Raw genomic sequence first — 22936 nt, 5'->3', positions numbered from 1 at the left:
ACACAATGTAGAGCCAAACATCTGATAACTCTCCCTCTTCTAGACAAAGAACCCAGGAGACTTCATTACACACACATACCAGTGGGTGACCATTCATGCCTGCTTCCATCCTGTATTTTAATTATTTTTATAGCTCTCTGCATGATTCGGACCTCAACATGTTCAGCAGTGAGATGTGTGTGCTCGGTTCTGTATGTTCAGTCATGTTTCTCTGACAGTGTTTACTTTGGGAGGCAGGTGCTCACATTGCAGAGCAGATGTTGAAGCATGCACAGCTGGCAGTTCAGGCCTGCTCAGTGTTACACTGCTCACAGTCAGAGCTCTCAAAAGTATGGACTACCTGTTGTTGTAAAAGTCAGTGATGAATGCCTGATGGAAACCAGTTTGACGGCTTTGTGGTTCAAATAAAATACAGGGGAACATCAGATGTATATATAAACACGCCACTAAGCCCCTCAGCTGATGACAGCTGTAGAAGAATGTTTGCATGTATCAACAATTTGGACTTTTCCCTGATGGTCGCTTAAAAACAACAATGACTAGTAGAAGTAAATGTTTGATAGCTATGGAAACCATACTAATCCCTCCATAAAATGTCATAAAGGCTTCTTAAACAGGCCATGGTAACCTTTTGTTTACAAAGGCTGCTCATAAATCTTTCCTAAATGTTTCAGTGAAACTGTACCAGAACCTTTAAAACACTGGATCCTACTACTTGGATCACATCTGCTTTTACAAAACAGAACCAGCAGATAACTTGCTCTGGGTCCTGCTTTATAAAATCTGAATAAAGAGATAATCTACCAACCTCCAATCTATTCCAGCTCATACCCAGAATGATGTTCTCTTCCATTGGCAGCAGGAAGCACCTCTGAACTGACTCAGGGTTAAATAGCAACAATTGCAGCTTGTGGCTTTGGCTGAGTGCTTATGAAAACCTTTTAACATGACTCGATGAGAACAAGAAAAGGCAGACTGGCTACTATGTGTGGGATTCAAGGTAAAGAAAAAAAGTTCGAGCAATTTTGTAAACTAAACAGTAGAAATGACATAGGGTAAGGGAGAAAAAAATACTTCATTTCCTAGAGAGAAACCAAGAAAAGCACAAACGGAGAGATGAAAACACATGACCCACTTATAATAAGGAGCTGGGCAAAAGTAAAGACGCAGAAAAAAGATTCTTTAGTTGCTTCAGGGTCATACCAGACATATTTCAGGTGGCTGTTGGAGGCCAGAGCAGACTTTTCCTCTGCAGGCAGGTAAAGCTGTTTAGGAAGCTGCCACAGGCCTGCTCCATGGAGAATCCCTGAACATAGCAAGGACAGTTAACATCAGTGTAAGACCTTTTACAGACATATAAAATTCTGTTTACTACATCCACAGTGGTTTACTCCAGCATTAATTCAGTTCATTCCTAAAGGAAAATGGATAATTAGGAGGATTCTGAGTGTGCAGAGTGGGTGTATAACCCAGCATGTGGTCAGTTTTCTTTCAGCTTGCTTTAATTGTCAGCACTGCAGCAACAAGCCAGTCTAGTCACTCAGCAGTCAAAGCAGATCCATAAGAAAACACAGTGGACTCCATTACTGAAGTCACTGCAGTGCAACATAACAATGCTGTGCAGCCCTGGGGGGGGGGGGGGGGGGGGGGGGGGGGAACAAGAGAGAGAAGAGAGAGGGTTTCATGTGAATGTGGGTTTCTGTGCATCAGCGTCTGGACCTTCTGGCTGCAGCACAGTGTGTGTGTGGGTGTGTTTGTATTTAAGTTTGTTTTCATGTGTTGTAATCTGTAGAGCTGAGAGGGTCAGGCAGATAAGAGCCAGGCTCCGGGGAGGAATCACGCTTATATGGAGCTGTTCACCTCATTGGTGGTTTATGTGCTGTAGCCAAGACTTGTTAGCGCCAACACACACCAGCGTCTGACCCTCTCCCAAGCCCAGCTCTCCACCCTAATAAAACACTAAGTAACTCCAGAGAGCTAAGCTGCCTGGATGAACAAGTGATTGTGCATGTATGATTAGGCGCATAAGCGTGTGTGTCGGGGGGTCTTTCAGCAGCTCTCTCCAGGGTCCTGCTTTAATAAACACTTGCCTCCTGTATGAGGCTGAGATGTAAGAGCACGGAGGGACTGTCCGTTCACTGATGGATACGTGATTTTCCTGACACACTAATTCAGACATGTGTTTATTATTGCCTTGGGCTCCTAAGAACATTATACATAATTCACATATCTTGAGTTTGGCTAAATAAATTGTTCCAAGGCCAAACTTCCCTTTGCTGCTGAATGTGTGGTCCAAAAAACAGGCTTGTAGGTTTAGAACATTACAGTTGGCATCTGCATATAACAGATTATACATTTATATGACATGAGTGAGATTCACGATTTACTGGAGTTTGAGCAGATTTTCAGAACTGAATTCAACACCACAGAATGGCTTACTTTAGGACTGGAAACATATAGGAGGCTATCGCTGAACATGGATCTAGCCATGTTCACACTATGCATCACGTTTCTACTATTTTAACTATATATGTTGTTGTTTCCTGAAGTTAGGGGCTAACAGTCATGTCTAAACTGCTGTTATCTGTAACCCTGCTGTCCTCACCATATCCAGTCTGCGACACCAGTTCAGCTGCTCCTCCAATGGGCTTCGTGAACACACCCACAATTCCTTTCCCCACTCCAGAGATGACCCCCTTGGCTTTGCTCCCAGCTGAGCTCTGCATCTCCCAGTTCTTCTGGAAGTTTTGCATGGGCTGGTCCACGATGCCTGCTACGGCTCCTGATAGAACAAGAAAAAGCCCTTTATTTGAAAACGATCCACTTGGTTAAAAAAAACTTCTAAATAAACCTATGGTTTGTTAAATGTGAGTATGGATTACAGAAGGAGCTAAAATCATGGTTATTTAGTGCACCATATGGTCTCAGACACATAGGAATCAGAAGCTACTATGCAGAAAGTTAATGTATAAGCATTCATTTCATGTTTGATCAGTCATGATTGGACTCTAGGAATTATAACATTAACTATTAGATAAAATAATTTCTTGGCGACTATGGCAATAAAGTGTGTGAATTTTGGGGTCTGATTTGAGTTTCTTTGTCCTGTCAGTGTTTATTAAGTCCCATTGCACTTCGTAACACATGTGTTGCTCCGTTTTATTGGACAACAGAGAGAACATGTTCTTCTCCGCTCCGGGTGACCTAATGCTGCAGCAAGAGGGATCGTACATTTGGGTTAGCCAATGGAAAATAACTAACCACTGAACCAAAAATGCCTTTCTTAGTTTCAATGCTATGCAGCCACAAATGTCAAAGATAATTCCGGCTGAATGAAAAGCATTTGAACTTTTTCTCATGTTCACATACCTAACAAGCTTATCCCAAGTCGAGACAGTCCCTGTCTCAGTCCGTCCCCGAGGCTCTCTGGTAGCTCCCGTCTCCACTCCTCCTGCCTGGTGTAGTGCTCTTCATCCAGGGACAGACGGTCCATGTTCCTCGCCAGACTGGTGGCTAAGTTAGTGATGGATGTCAGGGTGCCTGAACATGGAAGGAACTTTTATTTTTAACATTTAGTATTTGCAGTGATTTAGGGAAGACTATTAATAGGCAGAGAGAGGAGGAAAAATTTGAGTACTCGGATGAAAATCAAACGAAAAAGAATTAGGGGGCTGATGAATCTAGACATTCATAATGAATCCTCTGGTTTGCCAAAAACCAAAGCTCAACCAGAAATGAACTTTAATAAGTACAGAGTGTAAAGTTTAAGTGAATAAATGTGTCATGACTCAGACACAGTAACTAGGAAAAGGTTGATCTGGGAGAAAGTTTAAAAGAAACTGAAGCATAAAAAAAACCAACTTTTTAGCCCACAGAGAAAACAAAGAAAGAAATGAGAAGATTTGTGTTACCTTTTGAAATGTGTTTAACAAAAGATGTGGTCCCTCTGGACACTCCACTGACAAAGGCCCCAGGCCCTCGGGTCAGACCCTCATAAGGAAGGCGGAAAAAGTCAGACACACCGTTACCAATACTGCGCACCAAGCTGGCAGGACTCCCGAGTATCTCCAGAGATCCCACTACCCAACCTGGAACAAAGAGCACCCACAACACAGCTTGTCATTAGTTACATTTATGTGCAAAAGAGAAAGCAAGTTTCCCTTCCTCATCGTACGTGCTGGGTGGCGAATTGTTCTCAAACTTTATTTAGCCTAATCCTAGAGACAGAGAAACCAGCTGCAATCGACCAACTTTAAGGTTAAACTGACTGGTCCCTGGTCAAACTGCACCATAACGGTGAATACAAGTTGTGCTAAAGGCACTCTTCGGTGTGGACGCTGTTACTGATAGAAAGAGACTCAAAGTATTTTCAGTAGTCGTGAGGTGTTCACAAAGATGTAAGAAGCTATGTTGTATTTTCTAAGAGACACATCTGGAGTTCATTAAGGCTGAGAGAGAGCAAGACTTTCAGTAGATAACAGGAAGGCTGAACAGGGTAGAGAAATAATTCTGAGTTATCCTTTTGAGGCTTCAGCCTCCGTCCGTCATTAAACATGCCGGATTTGGAAAAGTTAGCAGCCTTGTTGAAATCTTTTAGTTAAAGTAAGGATCCACATTCCATAGGATATTCACACACAGACTGTTTTAGTGCTGGAAGCCACACCAACTGTACTGGTATATAATAGTGAAACCTGGTTTTATGGTGACTGCTCTCTCTCACACACAGCATGATTTTGACTCTAAAAAGAAAGAACCAATTACAGATCAAGAAAGAAAAAAACTGGAGATTAAAAATGATCCATGAAGCTCTGATTGATACATCTCTACTTGCTCGAGTATTTCTGCATACAGAGACATCCCAGAAAATAGGGTTTTTAGCAAAAACATTTCAGAAAACCTGGACTCTGGGAAACCTGGGAAAACCTGGACTCTATTTTGGTACAGTTTTAAATAATTGGATGATAAAAGATAATTTTCAAATCAAATTCAGCTGTAATGTTTCAAACTGCTGACACATTTTTTGTGTCCAGCAGAGAGGAAAAGACATCCATCTACAACACTTCCTCTTGGATGAGTATTCCATGTGCGTGCCTTTCGAGAAACCTTCCTTTCGCAATCCTCTACTTGCCAAAAGCAATTTGAAATAATCATTCCAAATGCTTATCTTAGGAATACAAAGATTTAAAAACCTTTCACGCATAAAACTGCACCTGCATGTAATCATACAAGAGCCCCAGTGAGATTTACAGCCTCCTACTATCTCACCTCTCTCATTCATTCAGAGAGTCCCGCTCAGATGGCACAGCTCACTGATATTTATGTTCTGAGAACTGCATCACAAAAATCAAGCAGCCATTTCTCAAGACGCCAGGCCCTGCTCTGCTATCATTCTCTGTAAATTTGTGCTTGAGTGATGGATTCTAATGGGAGGAAACCAAATCCAGTGGGAACCAGAGGTCCTTTCTGCTTTATAGGGTCTCAGAGTTGTGGTTATGGTAAAGTGAAAAGTCAAACAGAAAACGATGTTTAGGGTGCTGAGCTCTGCTAATACACACACACACACACACACACTCTTGTTTTGATATATGTAGTGAGGACCATGTGTTGACTCCCATTGACTTCCATTGATTTTCAGTCATTTTCAACCCTTTCTATGCCCTAACCCTGACAATAACCCTAAACCTAACCATTACCAGTGCTTACTTAACCCTAACCTTAACCTAAAGTCAATTCACACCTTAGTCCTAAACCTAACCGTTAGCAAAATAGGCCGTGAGGACCAGCAAAACGTCCTCACTTTGGTACAAATGGGCCTCAATTTGATGGTGAAATCGGGAAAATGGTTCTCACTGTGATGCCAAGACAGGAACACACACACACACACACACACACACACACACACACACACACACACACACACACACACACACACACACACACACACGAACACATTGGGTACATTACAGTGCATGTAGAACAATCTGAATGGTTTTTCTAACATCCTGCACCATACATTTTTATATGCTTGCATGCTAGATTGTGTGATGTGGATCACACTGTTCTGTTTAATCAGCCTCAAAGTGCAATGCTTCCCAGAGCCTCTCTGTCTTTGATGACTAAAGGAGCGAACGGCAGTGAGGTGATGTGCTGAAATACGAGCAGAAATAAGAGCTCTAATGACACAGAACAGTGGAGACGAACACGGCTGTCGGGTTCCGAGATGCCTACCTATACTTGATGCTGACTACAATTTAAACATAGAAAACTATCTTCAAACAAATTACAAACCAGCTAACAGTAAATCCTGACTGAGGAACAAAACAAATATTTCTGGTTTAGAGGTTTACAACACCTATTTATGAACCTAGAGTTGAACAAGTCAAACTGAACAAGTAGCTGATACTGCAATGAGTTTCCATAAAAACAAAAGTGTATATTTCTATTTTAATGTAACAAACCCAGTGAGGCATAGCAGATGTGGCAGCACAAAAAGCTTTAAACCTTACTTAATCTGAAACCTACCAGCTCTGAAGAGGGCTCCAGCAGCATAGTGCATGGCTAGAGCATGAACCAGCTGTCTGGCTGTGGTGAAGAGTGGTCCTCTCTCGAACACAGAGAAGGACAGCGGAGTGTGGTCTGAAGCGATGTACAGCTTCAGGGAGGCGTGGATGCTGACCAGCAGGTGGACCGGCTGGATGGTGAGTTTCTGCAGCCTTACAGGGTGGACCAACGCCTGCACTGAATCAACCACCTGGACCCATTAAAGTGGAGACAGGAAATCAGTTCCTTGTGTATTAAGAAATGTGATTACCATCACATTTTAATTCTGCTTTCAAGACGATTACATTTACAAGTTATTTAAGAACATTATTGAAAAGCCGGCTGCTTTGGTAATAAGGCTTAACATAATCCTGAGGTTCCTCTGCTGTTATGAAATTATGTGTGGCAGCAATAAACAAGGCTAAATGACCCAGGAGTAGCCCACCTGTGCAGGGAGAATTAGAGCTGCTCCAGGCTCTCTGCCCCTCTTGGACTCCCCTGGCCTGCTGGGGATGTATGTGTCGAACAGGGTCTTAATGTAGTAAACAAATGTGTCCTCAATGTAGACTCTGGCAGGCTGGAGCTGGAAACTGACCTGAGGTAAAATGTAGACAAAGCTGTTTCTGAGACCTGCTACGTCAGAGATTTGGACAGATTTAACCAGTCTGAAGCTTACTGTGATAGCTGCTGGACTGCAGCTCATTAGATGAACACTTGGATTATTTACATTACTTCCAGGGAAAAATACTTATATAGCAATGCTAGAGTTTAAAAATAGTTCTCAAGTGGACATAACAGAAAAATGAACAGTGCATGCCTTGTAAAATAAAAAAATACTATTTGGAGTATCATTACAACCATAAATTTCAATGTATTTTAATGCAAAAAAAGCTCTATCACCTTGATCTATTGGCGGGAGGAAATGGGAAGGTACATATGGATGCAGCAGTTCAGACCGAGAAGAAGGAGGACCTTAATTTAAACTTGTGTGTAATTTTATCCCAGCATAAATCCTACTGTTCTGCAAAGGCCTCAACTGTTTGTTTGAGAACATTAGTAGATAAAGTGCTTCATGAATACTAAATACCACAACAGGACAGGTCAGGCATTAAGCTGTGGATAATTTTAAAGTAGGGTTAGGTAATAAAACATGTGGATAAAGTGAGACGTTTTTATGAGGCATCATCTCATGGAGCACTGCTGAATCTGTCCATTGTCTATACTTTGTTACTCTCATTCACACTAACTCAGTTATCTGTGTGTTTTGCTCTCTGTAGCAAATAGAAGCCATTCTAGTCAATGCAGTAATTCACACCAGCTCTGTGGAGCTCTCCTCCGTCTTTAGTCAGATACGGATCAAATCTATTTTTGATGGATGATAGAGCACAAACATGTGAAATTCAATAGGGGTAAAATTCACAGATGACGGAGCTCAGTCAAGGCTTAAGGTCCTATCTCTCTCTTTCTCTGTCTGTCTGTCTGTCTATCTATCTATCTTTGTAAGACACTGTACCGTAAGTGGAGGTTAGCTACTGGGCTGCTACCAGCCTTTCTGTTGATCATGTATGCTGAGTGCAATGAGCGAAAGGAAATGTGCAAAGGAAGAAAAAACCAAAAATGAACATAACCTCCTCCACAGTGTGCCTGTCCCCGGTCAATGTCATCCTCAGCTGGAGAAAACAGGAACGTTTGAATTCCTCCAAAACTTCAGGGGATTTGGTGGGATTCACATCACTGCTCCACGAACCTTCAGGTTCAGATGCCCCTCTGTGATCTTGGCACAGCAGGATAGGAAAGTGGAAACTTGTCCGGTTATACAACTGGTTGTCAACTTGTAGACTATAGCAGTAGAGCTCAATCAGAGTTGCATCAGTCATTAGAACAGAGAAAGAGCTGGAAGCCATGGCAGAGTCATCTGCTAGCTCAGGAGGTAAAGAAATAGGTGCAGGAACCAGGCTCAGCAGCATCTTGGTTAACGTGAGTCTCAGCAGCTCCATGGAGCCGCTGGGATTTGTGATATCATCACTTAATGCAACACTGGCCTCACTCAGGAGGATTCTGACAGACAATTTGGAGGACCTAAAACAAAACAGAAACTGTTAAGAGTTCAGCCCAAAAAGAGAACAAGAAAAACTCAGTCTAGGTTTTACACATGAAAAGAAAAAGTCATGCTCAACAATGGCAAACTGCCTCCTTCTCTGTACAAGCAAACATTTCCATCTTATACATCACTAATGTTTCAACATGGCCTGCACATGGTGACTGATTATTTGTGTAGAATAATAAGCTACCAAACCCATTCAACTTGGATTGATGATTCATGATTTTTTTTTTTTACCAGAACATTAACAAAGATCAGCGCCTGACGTCATTTGTTTACTTTAATCTAACAAGCCATTATACTAATATCCTGTTTTGCAAAAATGTCACCACAACCTTGTGTTGATGTAATGGAATAAAGTTGTAATAAAATGCTCTACTTCTCAAACAATTTTAGTCATGACAACAGATGGAGGTTTTATTGCCCCCCTGTGGTGGAAACGATGGCCGCTTCCTTGAGTCTGCCCTAATACATAGGAAAAACATTGTTTTCCACAATAATCATTAAGTGAGTTTATTCGAGTGCATCAAAAGCATATAAGCGGATATGTGAGACTTAGTCATAGTAACATGCACAACTTATTATTCAAACAATAAAACAAATGCCTTTGCAGCAGTACCTCCTTTGTTGGTTGATAACGGCATCCACGCTGCCTTCTGGTGCCAGAGACAGAACCAAGGTGCCTCTCTCATACGACACATGTATGTACAGACAACCAAAGCCTGGCAGGAACACCACCTAAACAATAACAAGAAACAAACTTTTAAGAAAAGAAATAAATATACTGTTTGACTTGAATTTGCATATGCACATTTTCACCCTAAATAAACTTTCAGAAGGTAATTTTAAACTCTCAGAGTCATAGGCCAGGTTAGTGCTTGTTACACTGCTCTGCCTCCCTTTAACCTCCACCATCCCAGGTTATGAGTCATCAAAAACTCATGACGAAAGGAAGCAGATCACTGCTCAGTGCTTCTCTGAGCAGTCAAAACAAGTCTGACCTTTGACCTTCCACCTCAACCACTCAGGTCAGATTCGGCTCTCACAGTAACCAGAGCTTTGTAGCCCTTGTGTCAACCCCATCTCATAGCTGCCTAGACACAACACCAAACATTACACACACTGCTCCTTAACATTTTAATAATCCCAAACATCTACACTGCCTAGAAGACTAAAACCGAGCTGCTCTTTAACTCCAGAGATGCAGACATGCATCCACAGCCATCCATATGAACACAGGCAAAACCAAAGTTGCATTAATTACTTACTAACAGGGACTGGTGCTGCCACACAAAAACCTGGGTTGATGGCACATGCTAAGCTTGTTTTCTCAGTGCAAAGCTCAGAGTTGTCAAATAAAGCTCACATTTAGATAAAGGGTTTCTACTGTCATCGTCAGCTGATTCTAAACATCAACTTTGCCACTAAAGCAGATAGATCTCTAGCTCCATCTAGCTGTTATGGGGTTGTTTAGCTGCAGTGATGAGTTGTGATGTCAAGCTCTTGAAAATCTATTAGCAACACTGAGGTGTTAAAAAAGGAAAGGTTCTGTTCATATGTTCAATAAAAGACACGGAGGAAAAACTTTGGATATGAAAGCTTTATGCACATTTAGTGTTGAGAGGCAGAAGCATGATCCTGAATGTGGGTCAAACACTGCATCCACCATGAATGAACACTTTTACCTGAGTGCCAGGACAGTTGATATCTATGGGGTCTGTCCAGTTGGTGGTACTATTATCTGACATGGTCTTCAGCTGCAGGGTGGGCAGCTGCTCCCGTTGCCTGCACTCGGGAAAACTGTAAATGTGGTAATAGAGCTCATGGTGGAGAGAACAGTTAGCAGGCAGAGGATGGCAGTATACCTCGGTCCTTGGTGTCTCTGTGATGAAGAACACAAATTGTACTATTAGAAAATTGTCAGCTGATGGATCAAATCAAAAGAAGGAATAAGGAAATAGAAATAAAATATAAATCCTGATAAATCTAACAACAGGGAGCCTTAGAGAGCTGCAAGTCACATCTAGAGACTGAAACCTTTGTTCATTCTTCTCTACAAAATGGCTCAAGCTCAGTCAGGTTGGATGGAGGGCCTCTGCGAACATCACTTTTCAGGACTTGACACAGAAGGATTTAGGCCTGGACTTTAACAGGGCCATTCTAAAACATGATCATGATTTCATCTAAAATATGCCATAGTATATTTATGGTTGTTGTTGTGCTGCAAGCTGAACCTTCAATCCTTTTTCTTTTCAAAGTTTTCTGCAGGCTCTAGCTGCTTTTCTTCCATGAATGCTCTATATTTAGCTACATGCATCTCTACACAAACTCTGACCAGTTTCTCTGTCCCTGCTAATGAAAAGCATACCCCGACCATGGTGCTGCCATCACCAAGCAATACAAAGGGGATGGCGTGTTTAGCATTATGTGCAGTATTAATTATGTTTTCCACACACTGCATTTTGTACATAGAGCAAAATGTTCTATCTTGATCTAATCTATTGAGAACACCTTCATGTTTGCGGTCTCCCCTTCATGGGTTGTGGCAAACTACAAATAGTTTTTTATGGCTTTATTTATTCATCAATGGAAACTAAACCTTGCTGTAAAGCTATCTAAAACATTGTACCTAACCTGTCTGCTGTGCTCCTTGGTCTTCATTAAGCTGTTTATTTATCCAAAAGTTCTCTAACAAACCTCTGAGGCCTTCGCAGAACATCTAGATTTATACTAAGGTTAAATTATACACAGGCTCTTATTACTAATTAAGTGGGATCTGAACAAGTCCTTCACATGTTTCACATTTTTATATATATTATCTTCACAATTATTGGCTACAATGTGCTGGTCTATCATGTAAAATCCCAAGAAAATATATTAAAGTTGGTTGCACTGCAACAAAATGTGAAAAAAAGGTGTTGCACTAAAGGCAGTAGGATCTACCCCTGATTACCTTTGACATTTTCTTTAAGCAGCAGTGAAACAGGACATTTGTTTTCAATTAGCATGCGTGGACAGGGGTCCTCATTTAAAGTCATGTATGTCACTCCAAGGTGTTCCTGATAAGTCAGCACAATGGCTCTGCAAAACACACAAAAACATGAATAAACAAACCCATAAATAACTGTCCACAAATCATTCATCATGTCCTGCAACCACACTGAGATAAACGCTCACACACCCATCTACAAATTAAATGTTGAATCATTTCTACGTCCATTTGCAAATCTGAGATAAACCTACAAGCACAACTTGAACTGAAGCCAAGAGGTGACACATCTTTACTCTGTGGATGTCTGTGGATAGTGTTTTATGTTGGTTTACAGAATATATCTGTACTGATTACATATGATAGTGAGCCAACACACTAAATGAGAGAAGCTACAATCAAAACCAGAACACCAAAAAAGAAACAGACAATTTATGTTCATTGTGGTCCATATGTCACTGTTGAAAGCTGTCCAATCTGACATCTAATCTGAACACCCAAACTACAAATGATAAAAGAGAAAAAAACAGAGCTGAGAAAAAAGGCAAAAAGAGATTCAGACCAATTGCATAAGACAACCTTGGAGAGCTTAACAGAGGAAATGTTGAGAGTATTTCTCCTCCTGCTTCATCTCCAGTGCTTAAAATGTGGTTAGCTGTAGTGAGTCCTTGCTTTGTGTCCAGAGGCAGCCAGGGTTTCATGCCCTGCTTTAAATGGACTGTCATAGCCAGCAAACCACTCATGCTGTGTCTCACCCACCTGCTGCTCAGGCCACCCCCGGAGACCTGATCCACAGGTATGGATAGACTCTGTCTGGGTAAGTCTGGCCGCACCGGAGTAGGGACGCTCCAAGCTGTAGTTCCAACTCCAGCATCAGGTCTTAAAAATAGGCTGAAAATCACGTGTCTGACAGGCAAAGGGAACTCCACCTTCCCCTGGACACTGGTCTGAAGGAGGTCCCAGCATGGCACAGAGCATGGCTTAGCCAGGGACGAGTCTTCTGATGGAGGGAGGGTGAATACGGTGCCCTCTGGCATCTCACAGACCTAGTTAGAGGACAAAAGTTAAAAAATGGCATAATTATAAAGGGAAATGATATAAAGGTTTGATGGTCGAGAAGTAACAAAAGGAGATTGGAGATGAAGAGGCCGTTTTGGCATAAAGAAGGGAAAAAGAACACAAATGTCACCAAAAAGTAGATGAGACAGCATATCCAAACCAAGCAGAAAAGACCCAAAGCAGACAATACGCAAGTGATTACAACCAACGATACTTTGTAAAACCACAATGTTATTTTACTTTATTCCCTTTCCCTCTAAGCTTGGTGCTAAATTGGTAGCAGAGAAGTCCTGCTGGGTTGGTTTAGCAGCTAGAGAGCAGTGAGTAGTGCAGACTACAGAGATTATGCACTAAGCATGATGAATAGAGCAACTAGAAAGGCATTCCTAGCTTTGTTTGTGGCCTGTGTTTTTGTTAAACCCATTGCCCAATCTTTAGATTTTTTTTCATTCTTTTTTAAAGTTTTTTTTCAGTCAATTAAGGGCAAACTGGCAAGCTTCACCATTATTCTATAAGGATCTGAAGGACTGTTAAATGACATCACAACATTGTTTCTCTCTTTGGGGACAGGCAGCAGATGAAAGCAAGAAGGAAAACCTGCATCCAATTCTGGGTGTTTGTCTAATGTCCCTATGAAGTGCCATTGCCACATGGGGAGAGTTGTGGAGGGGGGAGGGCTGGGGGAATATGATCTGATGGAAAACGGCTTGCAACATCCCAAAAGTGAGTGTGGCTGTGTGTGTGTTTGAGCATTGGTACTGGGGTAGGCGAGTGTGTTTGACGTGCAAAGTGAATACACTGCATGTGTGAAGTTCAGCAGGGGTGCAAGCAGGTGTTAAAGAATTTAAGATAGTTTCAAACTTCACATATCTGTGTTACTTGTGCAAAAATATCTGAAATATATATTTTTTGTTGGGCAGTCGGAAAAAAAAAAGTGATACATTGTATTCTACCTGTTCACAACCTCCTAGTACATGGTTAGTCAGCAGAGGCCTGTAGTGTATGCTGTAAGGTGTGTTGTTAACAAGAATAGTTCTGTCCTCTATCTGCAGGATCTGGACTCCATGTCGTACTACAGAGGACACACAGAACTGGCACACCTGGGCAGAAAACATACACAAGCACAGTAATTACTCTATTTGTCTGACTGTTCATTACATACGGTTTTAATATATACACATTTTAATGGAGGAAGTTGAAAAATATGTATAGTCCTGCTGTACGAAACAGCTGATGAAAAATATGTGAGAAATGTGCAATACTATTCAATAGTACACTATAAAATAATAAATCTTAACCTACAGTAACAGATTTTCTTATCCACATGACATCATAAATATGCCGGGAGGTCCCTGCCTGACCTGCAGTAAGAGGTCTCACCTTCTGTTTTCCAGGATAGGCTCCCAAAGCGATGTCGACTTCAACGTATCCTTCCTCATCCAGAGTGACCACGACTGAGCTTGTCCCCTCCTTCCATCGAGGAGAGGTCAGATCATGAACTAGTTTCAGTGCTTTGGACTTGTGGACTGTGTTGGTGTGGGCCCAGTAGATACCGATCTGAAAAGCTTCCTAGATGGTAGAAAAGAAACGGACTCAGTGACAGAACAAAGCAATGAGAGGGTTATGTGGGGAGACTGGCAGAAAAGGAAGGAGTCAGGGATCAAATCACTGCCTGTCAAGTCAAATCACATTTTCATACCAAAAAAAAAAAGAAGAAAAAATCAACAAAATTTGACATCTGCCATTTGATTGCATTTTGGAAACAGTCACACAGTCCAGTCAGCTGCAGCTAAAATTCTAAAAAATAAACTTAGTGTCAGTGAATGGTATTTCTAAAAGACATGGCAGCCACATCACCTCCATTATTGCTTGCCATGCTGGGATGACATAATAAAAGTGCCCAAAGATGGCTAAATTACAGAATGAATGTTCATCTGGCTGAGCTGCATCATCAAACAGATCAAATCACCAGTCTTCTCCTATTTAACCGATCTGGCATGTGACCTACAGCTAAGACTGTCTTCTCTTCATCTGTTGGGCCTTGATAAACATCACGTTGCTATGGAAACAACGCTTTATTTGTTCCTATTTCACAGCCGTTCACGCACTTACAACCTTTTATTTTGTTCTTTTGTGCTGAACCCTATTAGTGTCTGCTGTTTGATACGCTGCCTTACGGCTCGGCGCTGGGTTAGTAAGATGTGTGTATGTGTTTGTTATGTTCCACAGGGGAAAATCATCTGCAGCTCTCCTCTACTGATCTTAGCAGCCAGAGAGAAGACGTGACTCCAGCACACTGTGACAGAGCTTGGCTCTAGTTAAAGACGTAGGCAGGGAATATTGTTGTAATGCAGCTCTGCTAGATGATCTCAGGTTTTGTACTTATTAGTCATGACTGTAATGAGAAAAGGGCTGGGTTCGTAAAGATGGCTGTGATGTCATAAAAAGACATCCTGGTGTGAATTCAAAATATATCTTTAGAAAGAAAAATACAGGACTTTAGAAAATATTCAGTGTTTAAATAACTCCTAGGATGTAATGTTCAATGAATAATGTGATTATTCTTTATCTAAAGGAGTTAAAGAAAACTTTATTGTTATTGCATTTACTTTTTTCTCTTATATAATGCCTCATAAATGTATCCACACAGCTTGAACCTTTTTAACTCCACTGCATTGTGTTGGGGTTTGATGTAACAGATCAACACAGCGTAGTACATAATTGTGAAGAAGAAGGAAAATGACTACTGGCCTTTAAACGTTTGGTGAACATTTGTAAAACAGCTCATTCCCAGTCAGATTTGATAGAGAGCATCTTTGAACATCAATTTTGAAGTCTTGTTGCAGATTCTCAATTAAATTGAGGTACGGTCTTTGACTAGGTTATTCTACCACATGAATCTACTTTGTAGCTCTGGCTCTATGTTCACGGTCGTCCTGCTGGAAGGCGAACCCTTCCCCGCTTCTGACAGCTTTTGTCAGGGTTTCTCTGGATTTAGCTTCTAATGAGTTCTAACTAGCTTTCCTGTTTATGCTGAAGAAAAGCATCCCCATATCATGATAATGCCATCACCATGTTTGTACTTGGATACAACTGATTTGTGTTTGGACAGACCAGTTTCTTCTTTAAACCCATGTTAAACAGGTTTCTAGGAATTTTTCACCCCTGCAATATTGTCAAAATTAGAGATATCCTGTGCCAGAGATATGCTAAAAAATGAATCCATGCATTTGTTACTTCAAGGCTGAACTACTGTAATTGTAGATTATATTTCCACTGTTCTGCTCCTGTGCCTCATTTTATGCTGAAACCAATTCTGATGCCTATAACCCTGTACCAACAGACCAAGCATTATTTATGTTTATTTGTTCTAACACTGTTTCTAATTGGAAACTTAAAAAAATAATAACAAAAAGTTTGAAAGAGTAAAAGCTAACAATAGTGCCATCCTTTTAAAGGCTAGAAGATTAATATACATTTTTGGAGAAGTGTTTGGTAACAAAACCCAAAATTCTTCAGCCTCAGCAGCACTGATATTAAAGCACCTTATTCAATCTCTTTTCAACAAATTGAATATATTTCTGAATGAATCCTACCTTGAAATTTGGTGGTACGATGACCTTCCCAGCGGGTATCTGCAGGACGATGGTCTCTCCCTCAAACAGCCAGAGGTCCCACTGGGAGTCGTTGACCATAAGAGCCCATGGGAGGAGTTCCACCAGGAGTGTGTTCAGACCAGATTTCCACCGGGACAGCTTCACCTGCATAGGACTGTCCCACTGGGAAAGAGGCTCGAGCGCTGACCTGTTTAAGCACAAATTTTATGAACAATCCTGGTACAACCTGAGCATAAATAATTGTACTATAAGACAATGGCCCTGTGAAAGAAAAACAATACGGGGGGAGAAAAACAAACAGCCTACATGTTTATTGCTAAATTTATTCAATTTAACCATGAATTTATCTTCAGAGAGTTATAGCAACTTTTTAATTTATCCTGGTGGTAAAATATTACCTAATGCAACTTAATTTGGAGGATTATTCAATACAAGACATGAGAAACACAAACCTCCATTACAGAGCTCATTTTTCATTGAGATCACCGAGGTAAGCCGACTGGTGCATAAACCTAAATCAACATGGCACTCAACCTTTATTACGCATAGAAAACATGAGGTTTTATTAACATAATTAACATGTGTTTGATATAAACAATTTTCACACTGACAGACCATTAATAAACTGACAGCAGCCACAAAGATTAAACAAATATACAGAGAGAAATGGCCTGTCAACATGCTATGTGACCCAAACAGATTCAGAGAAGAGCTGACAAAGCATCTGGGATCACACAATAATATGTTGGGACAGAGACACAAAGCCAGACAGACAGAAACACACAATCATTTTTCCACCAATTCACAGACACAGCAGCCATTTCAAAGTAATCGTGGTCTCCTGAGTCCTAAATATTGCTGAATGTTAGAGGAGAGCCAAATAAACATTTTCCAGAGAATTCCTCTTAAGTTCAAAGCCATTAAATACGATCCAGTCGTTCCCCCACAAGACCACCTGGAATTGGCTCAAGCTACCAACCTGCCAACTCACACTTGTCACACACCTCAAAGACTCCTTGCTGTGACATGGGACCTAAACTGGGAACAGCTTTCCTTTACCGTTTACTGCTATTTATGTTGCTATGTGTGGTTAAATAAGTGGTTGACCTCAAGGTTGAGGACAGAAAAGTGCAGGGATCATAAATCACATTACACAGCTCACAAGAAGGTAATTGAAAGAAATGTGCTCAACTGCTTCTGTCAAAACCTGAAAGTGGAGTTTCTGACTTTTAATCGTATAAAACGCAGCAGCTTGAGCTTACCCTGAGTCCAGCCACTATAAGATGTTTGTTTAATGGTTGTGGAGGTGACTCGCTACCATTACAAATGCAAGAAAATAACATTTAACGATTTGAAATTTCTATGGCCCTCTAAAACACCACATTCATAAAAGTAAGTTCAATTCATTTGGTTTTTCTGCTGTGACTAACCACAACAAACTCTTTTCAAGCATTTAGCAACTAAAATACACAAATTATTTGAAGCTCTAATTTACCTTCCAAATTTTGATCATATTCAGGGTTAGAGGTCGGCGCTGTTATATTAAAGTGCTTTTGTCTTTGTCTTCCAGCGAACCTGGGCCTGATACACTGAAAACTTACAACTTACAAAATTAGAAACCAGCCCCCTCACAGAGACATACAGTATAGCATTTAATGGCGCGCAGTGTATATGGAGTTTGTATGCTGAATATGTACGCTTTGTGAATGTGTGTGTGCGTGCGTGCGTGTCTGTTGGAAAAGCATAGAATTGCAGGCAACCACAGGCAGACATACGGCTCAGATGTCCAACAGATCCTCTGGGACTCTTTGTAGTCCAAAGCCTGAAGTCGAACATGTGGTTGGGTCTTCTACCACTGCTATCAAGATGTGACTGCTTTGTGAGAAAAGATGCATTCCAGGGAGACATTTGTGGACACGGTATAGTTTATACTGTATATGCAGACTCATCCCATCGCTGCATGCAGACGGAAAAGCCGAACACACATGCACACTAGAAGCATGGGTAAAGTTCTTGAAGAACAATTGACTGTAGGTCTGTGTGATTTGTGTGTAAAACTTTGACAGCCAGAATCTCCGGGGACAACAGTGGGATTGCTGCTTAAGTTTGATGCACGACCCTACATTGAGATTGCACTGTACAGTTTTATTATGTGACCAAAGTAACCAATATAGAGAAGCTGCCCTCATTAAAGGCAGAATTGCACAACTTTGTAGCAGGAATGCTGCAAGAATCTTGTGATTTGAAAAAAAAGAAGAAAACAGTGGAGGGGTTTGTTGAAAAGTGTTATGAAATCTGAGATTTAATGCTTGCTACAGAAGAACTATAATAAAACTGTAAAAGAATTATAGATGTTGACGTAGATGGGTTATGAGGTATTATAAGGCTTTGAAGTGGTAAACACTGATGATATGATTGTTGGGAAACATACATCATGTTTTTTTATTTCCAAACTGCATTTGTTTGTGTTTCTCACTGTATCCAAGTAAATGTGGACAAGGAAGGCCTTTTTCTCATTAGAAAAGAAGACTGAAAGATAAAAAGCTATAAAACCATTATACTATATTTCACTTATATTAAAACCACTACTATTTACCACCAATTTCCTACTTTCCTTTCTACAGAATGTACTGTTGGCTTAGTGCCTCATTCTTGTTTTACATTGTCTGATTTTTGCCCTTTTAACCCGGCTGCAGCAGACAACCATATATATTGAGACGGGTTTTGCTGGAGGTTTCTTCCTGTTAAAAGTGAGTCATTCCTTTCCACTGTCACCACATGCTTGTTCAGAAGGAGGACTTACTGCAAAAATCACGGCTCAGTACGTAGGCCGGTTTTAAAGTCACCATTCAGTGCCTATTCAGGTTCAAAAGTTTAGGTACGCTTCAGTCAAGAAGGATGGATAGATTATACAATATAACTTTTTTTTAATAAGACTTTGCCCATACAAAATGTTTAAATCATTCTGGAGTTGTTTTGATATTTAGATAGCCTAGTGTCCCAGCTGCACCTTAATGCAGTGGTTTGGAAAATACACTCTCATCAACTGGGATTTGGGCCAATTGGATGCTACAGGTAGCTATTTGGACGCCAGCTGATTTTTCTGCCAGTGATGTTTACATTCAGCTTGATGTTGTTTTAGGTTAATAATTCAGTTATTTGCAGAGTGAGTGATGAACCTCTGCGGTACTCTCTCCCCTGTAGGTGCATGAGAAACCTTAATGTGCCCAGTTAGTAGAGTTTAGTTATAGCTGGGTGTCCTCTGTTTTGTTTTGGAGTCAGTTTTTAAAGTTGTGCTACAGAACGCTGCACTGGGCACTTAGTTCCACACAAACATTCTGCATGTGTTCGACTATAAAACAACGCTGTATTTATTCGCTACACGTGCGTATCAAACCGACAGGGCAGTACTGGATATTTTCAGGCTCAAACACCTGTAGCGTTACATCTCAAAAATCTATACATAACTGGCCTTATATGTTCAAAAAACCTTCTACTGTATTAAATGTATGTAATGTATTACAATCAAACTGTATCTGACTATATAATTGTATTGTACAGAAATGAATTGGCTTGATTACCAGTTTTCTAAGTAAAGATATTTCTAAAAGTACTGCTGACAAGAAATTCTCACCAGATGTCGGCAACAACCCATCCAGTCCCCACAGGCAAAGACATGCCTTGAGATGACCTCTGTTTTGATGATTTAGCACTGCATAAATAAAACTGAAACTTGTAGAGACAGCAAAGTTCAGCAGAGCGTACCTGTCAGTGTCCTTGGTAATATAAGGCCATGATGACTCTGTGGTGGTCTTCGGACCATAGAAATCAGCCAGGATGTGTTCTGGGTTGTCTTCATTCCCTGTCTTGTTCACTATCTGTTTGATTAGACTTGTGGATATGGGTACGGCACAGTGTGAAGCATCCTTATCCTCCCTGAGGGAAAACAGCAAAACTCTGAGTCATCATAAATTCTTGCTTCCTTATCATAAAACACATGGTTTTTGACTTGATGTATAAAAAACAGAAAGTGGATAAACTGATTCCACTTGATCTCTTGTTTGGTACAGGCCGTGATAAGTCATTGTTTGAAATAGATCTATAAACTGCTGTGTGTATCTGCGGATCTGGCTTGGAAGCTTGTTTACTTACCTTATGCCAGACACAATTCAACAATACTCTTTTATTTTAATATAAAACAAGACATCTCCTGACAGCAGCTAACTGTTCCCATTGTGACCTTCGGCTAAACTCCAGTTCTACCCTGGATCCTTGAAACGGGTTAAATCTGTCTTTTGTTAGAGATTTTTTTCATGACACGCAGCTTGCCTTACAAACACTAATTCAAAAAGATCACAGAAAGAGCTAAATGGCAGTAAATAATCCGATTGGATACCTCATTCACATTCGTTGGTCAATTATAGACCGGACTCAAAAAAAGAACAAAATCCAAACAATGTAATAGCATCTACTCTTTCTCTGGGAAGCATCCAGTTCTTCTTGGCTACAGCAAAGCAGCCCCCATAACCTAGAACAGCAGTTTGTTAACAGAGCCTATTGTGCTATAAAGGGAACGCAGAGGCTACAGCTTATGGATCTGGGGCAAGACAGAGGAGAAGGACAAGGTGTTGACAGGAAGTTTTTCATCCAGAGCAGTCCCTGAGGGTGGAAGCTGGAAGGGCTGATTATAAGCCACCATTTTCTAATGTGGTGGCCAGGATGAGAAGAACAGGACAAAACAGTTCTGTTAAGACTTGTCTGTGTCTCTTGCATTGCAGACCACAGCTCTGCTCTCTACCTTGTCCATTAAAGCCCACAACTATGTGTAATTACAGGAAGGAAAGATGAGCTGTTGACCAGTGAACATTTATGATTGGATCTATCGTAGAGGTTTAGGGTGAGCTGAGGGGTCTCTGTTCATGTGTGTATGTTTACAATTGCGGCTTGTAGTGTGTGTTTGAGAGGATGAAGAGGGATAAGCAAAGGATTGAGCTGGGGGGGGGGGGGGGGGTAACAAAGAAAAAAATGGAAGTTTGTGCGGTCTGAAGCAGTTTAGAGAGGGGACGGATTGTAAATACAAGGAGCTCTGTGGTTGCAATCTAGAAAGACAGGACACTTAGTTTTTTTCAAAGCTTGTTTTTTGCACGCATGAAAAAGATTTCTGTAAAACAACATCAGCCAAATTTCTCCCAGGGACTGTATGGTCACTGTGGTTTCTTTATTGCAACTGAAACCAAAACAAACTTTGTTACCAGATATCTAAATACAACAGTTAACAAAAATATCTCAGAAGCAGTCATAAATTACAGATGTTCAAATACCATAATCAGTAGAAAAAACAATACAATATGCAATGTTGGCCATGCTTATCACCATTCTTGCTAAATATGTGCAGAATGCCTTAAAATAAATTCACTTTTTAATGCAGGATCATAATCTCATTCTAAAAAATATAAACATAAAACAATTTAATCTGAGCAGATTTATTCAGTAAAAGAAAAATCCCATGTTCAGAAATAATTCTGTTTAACAAAATTACTGGTGGAACAAATGTTGGTACCCCCTTTTTAGGGCACCAATTAACCTTCTCCTATAACATTTTACAAGGTTGGAGCATTCAGATCATTTATTGTTGTTAGCACAGCTTCTCTAGATCCTGAGTCCTGCTCTGTTTTCTTCAGGTTCTCCACAGGATTAAGATTGGTTAACTGAGATTTCCCTGGAAGAAGGTAGATTTTGCATCAGCTAAAACGTTTCTGTGTTGTTTCTGCCATATGTTTTAGATGAATATTCTGTTGAAAGATGACCCATTTTCAGTTTAAGGGTTGACTCCACCATGTTTTTGGTTGAAGGAGTTCATTATGCAATTCACACCAACAAGATTCTCAGAGCCATTAGAGGTCAAAAAGGGCCAATCGCATCACAGATACTCCCCCACACTTTACACTGGACATGAGTTGCTTTTCTACATATTCACCTTTTGGTTCAGGCCAAACTCACCGATAGGGTTTAATGCCGAAATGCTAAATCTTGGTCGCACCTGACAGAAGACCCAACTGTGAAAGTCCCAATAGAATTAAGCATGTACATTAAACATGTACATTTAGTAGGACAAAGGCTTGTTTTCTGGCCTCCCAACCATTAGACAGACTAATGATTGTTATGGAGACCTGTTAACCCCTAGATGCCACTCTTTGCTGCAGTTTTCTACGAGTAAGATTTGAAGATTTGGACCTTCCTTAACCAGTCTTGTTGTCACTGGCTACAAGAAATGGGAGTCTGTGTCATACCACATTAATATCCCTGGGAAAACAGGCCGCCATAGATTACTAATAAGAAGTTCCTATACACTCTGACAAACTTAAAAAAGTTAAGCAGAAATAAAAATACATTTGTTTTTCACGGTACTTTATTTCAAAGGGGAATGTTCTTTGTTGGTGACAAAAATATACAATTTGGCCATTAGGTTTATGAGATATTATTTCCTATGAAGACCTGCCTTCAAGCACAAATATATGAACAAGACTAAAATGTGCAAATGCACACTTACAAGCTACAACAAAGTAACAGAGCACAGCAGTGATGTATGTGACAAGCTCTGACCATAAATGTCACACTTACACTAGCACT

General features: G+C 40.6%; 1 protein-coding gene across 1 annotated transcript in view; it reads right to left on the bottom strand.

Annotated features, from left to right (window-relative positions):
- The window catches only part of LOC124866321 (vacuolar protein sorting-associated protein 13B-like), a 370362-nt gene that overhangs the window by 2943 nt on the left and 344483 nt on the right, over positions 1-22936 (bottom strand). The window contains exons 51-65 of the mRNA XM_047362057.1: positions 20072-20242; positions 16286-16493; positions 14070-14258; positions 13643-13789; positions 12390-12676; positions 11595-11722; positions 10327-10523; positions 9261-9379; positions 8169-8619; positions 6986-7135; positions 6523-6751; positions 3912-4088; positions 3370-3540; positions 2606-2782; positions 1204-1306 (exon numbers count right to left, since the gene is read on the bottom strand). Of these exons, the coding sequence (XP_047218013.1) occupies positions 1204-1306; positions 2606-2782; positions 3370-3540; positions 3912-4088; positions 6523-6751; positions 6986-7135; positions 8169-8619; positions 9261-9379; positions 10327-10523; positions 11595-11722; positions 12390-12676; positions 13643-13789; positions 14070-14258; positions 16286-16493; positions 20072-20242 (2904 nt within the window). The remainder of the gene's footprint in view (positions 1-1203; positions 1307-2605; positions 2783-3369; positions 3541-3911; positions 4089-6522; positions 6752-6985; positions 7136-8168; positions 8620-9260; positions 9380-10326; positions 10524-11594; positions 11723-12389; positions 12677-13642; positions 13790-14069; positions 14259-16285; positions 16494-20071; positions 20243-22936) is intronic.

The sequence above is a fragment of the Girardinichthys multiradiatus genome, chromosome 3, assembly GCF_021462225.1.
Source record: "Girardinichthys multiradiatus isolate DD_20200921_A chromosome 3, DD_fGirMul_XY1, whole genome shotgun sequence".
NCBI classification, from domain to species: Eukaryota; Metazoa; Chordata; class Actinopteri; order Cyprinodontiformes; family Goodeidae; genus Girardinichthys; species Girardinichthys multiradiatus.
The sequence above is the reverse complement of the archived record's forward strand: the minus strand, read 5'-3'. Positions and strand labels throughout refer to the sequence as shown.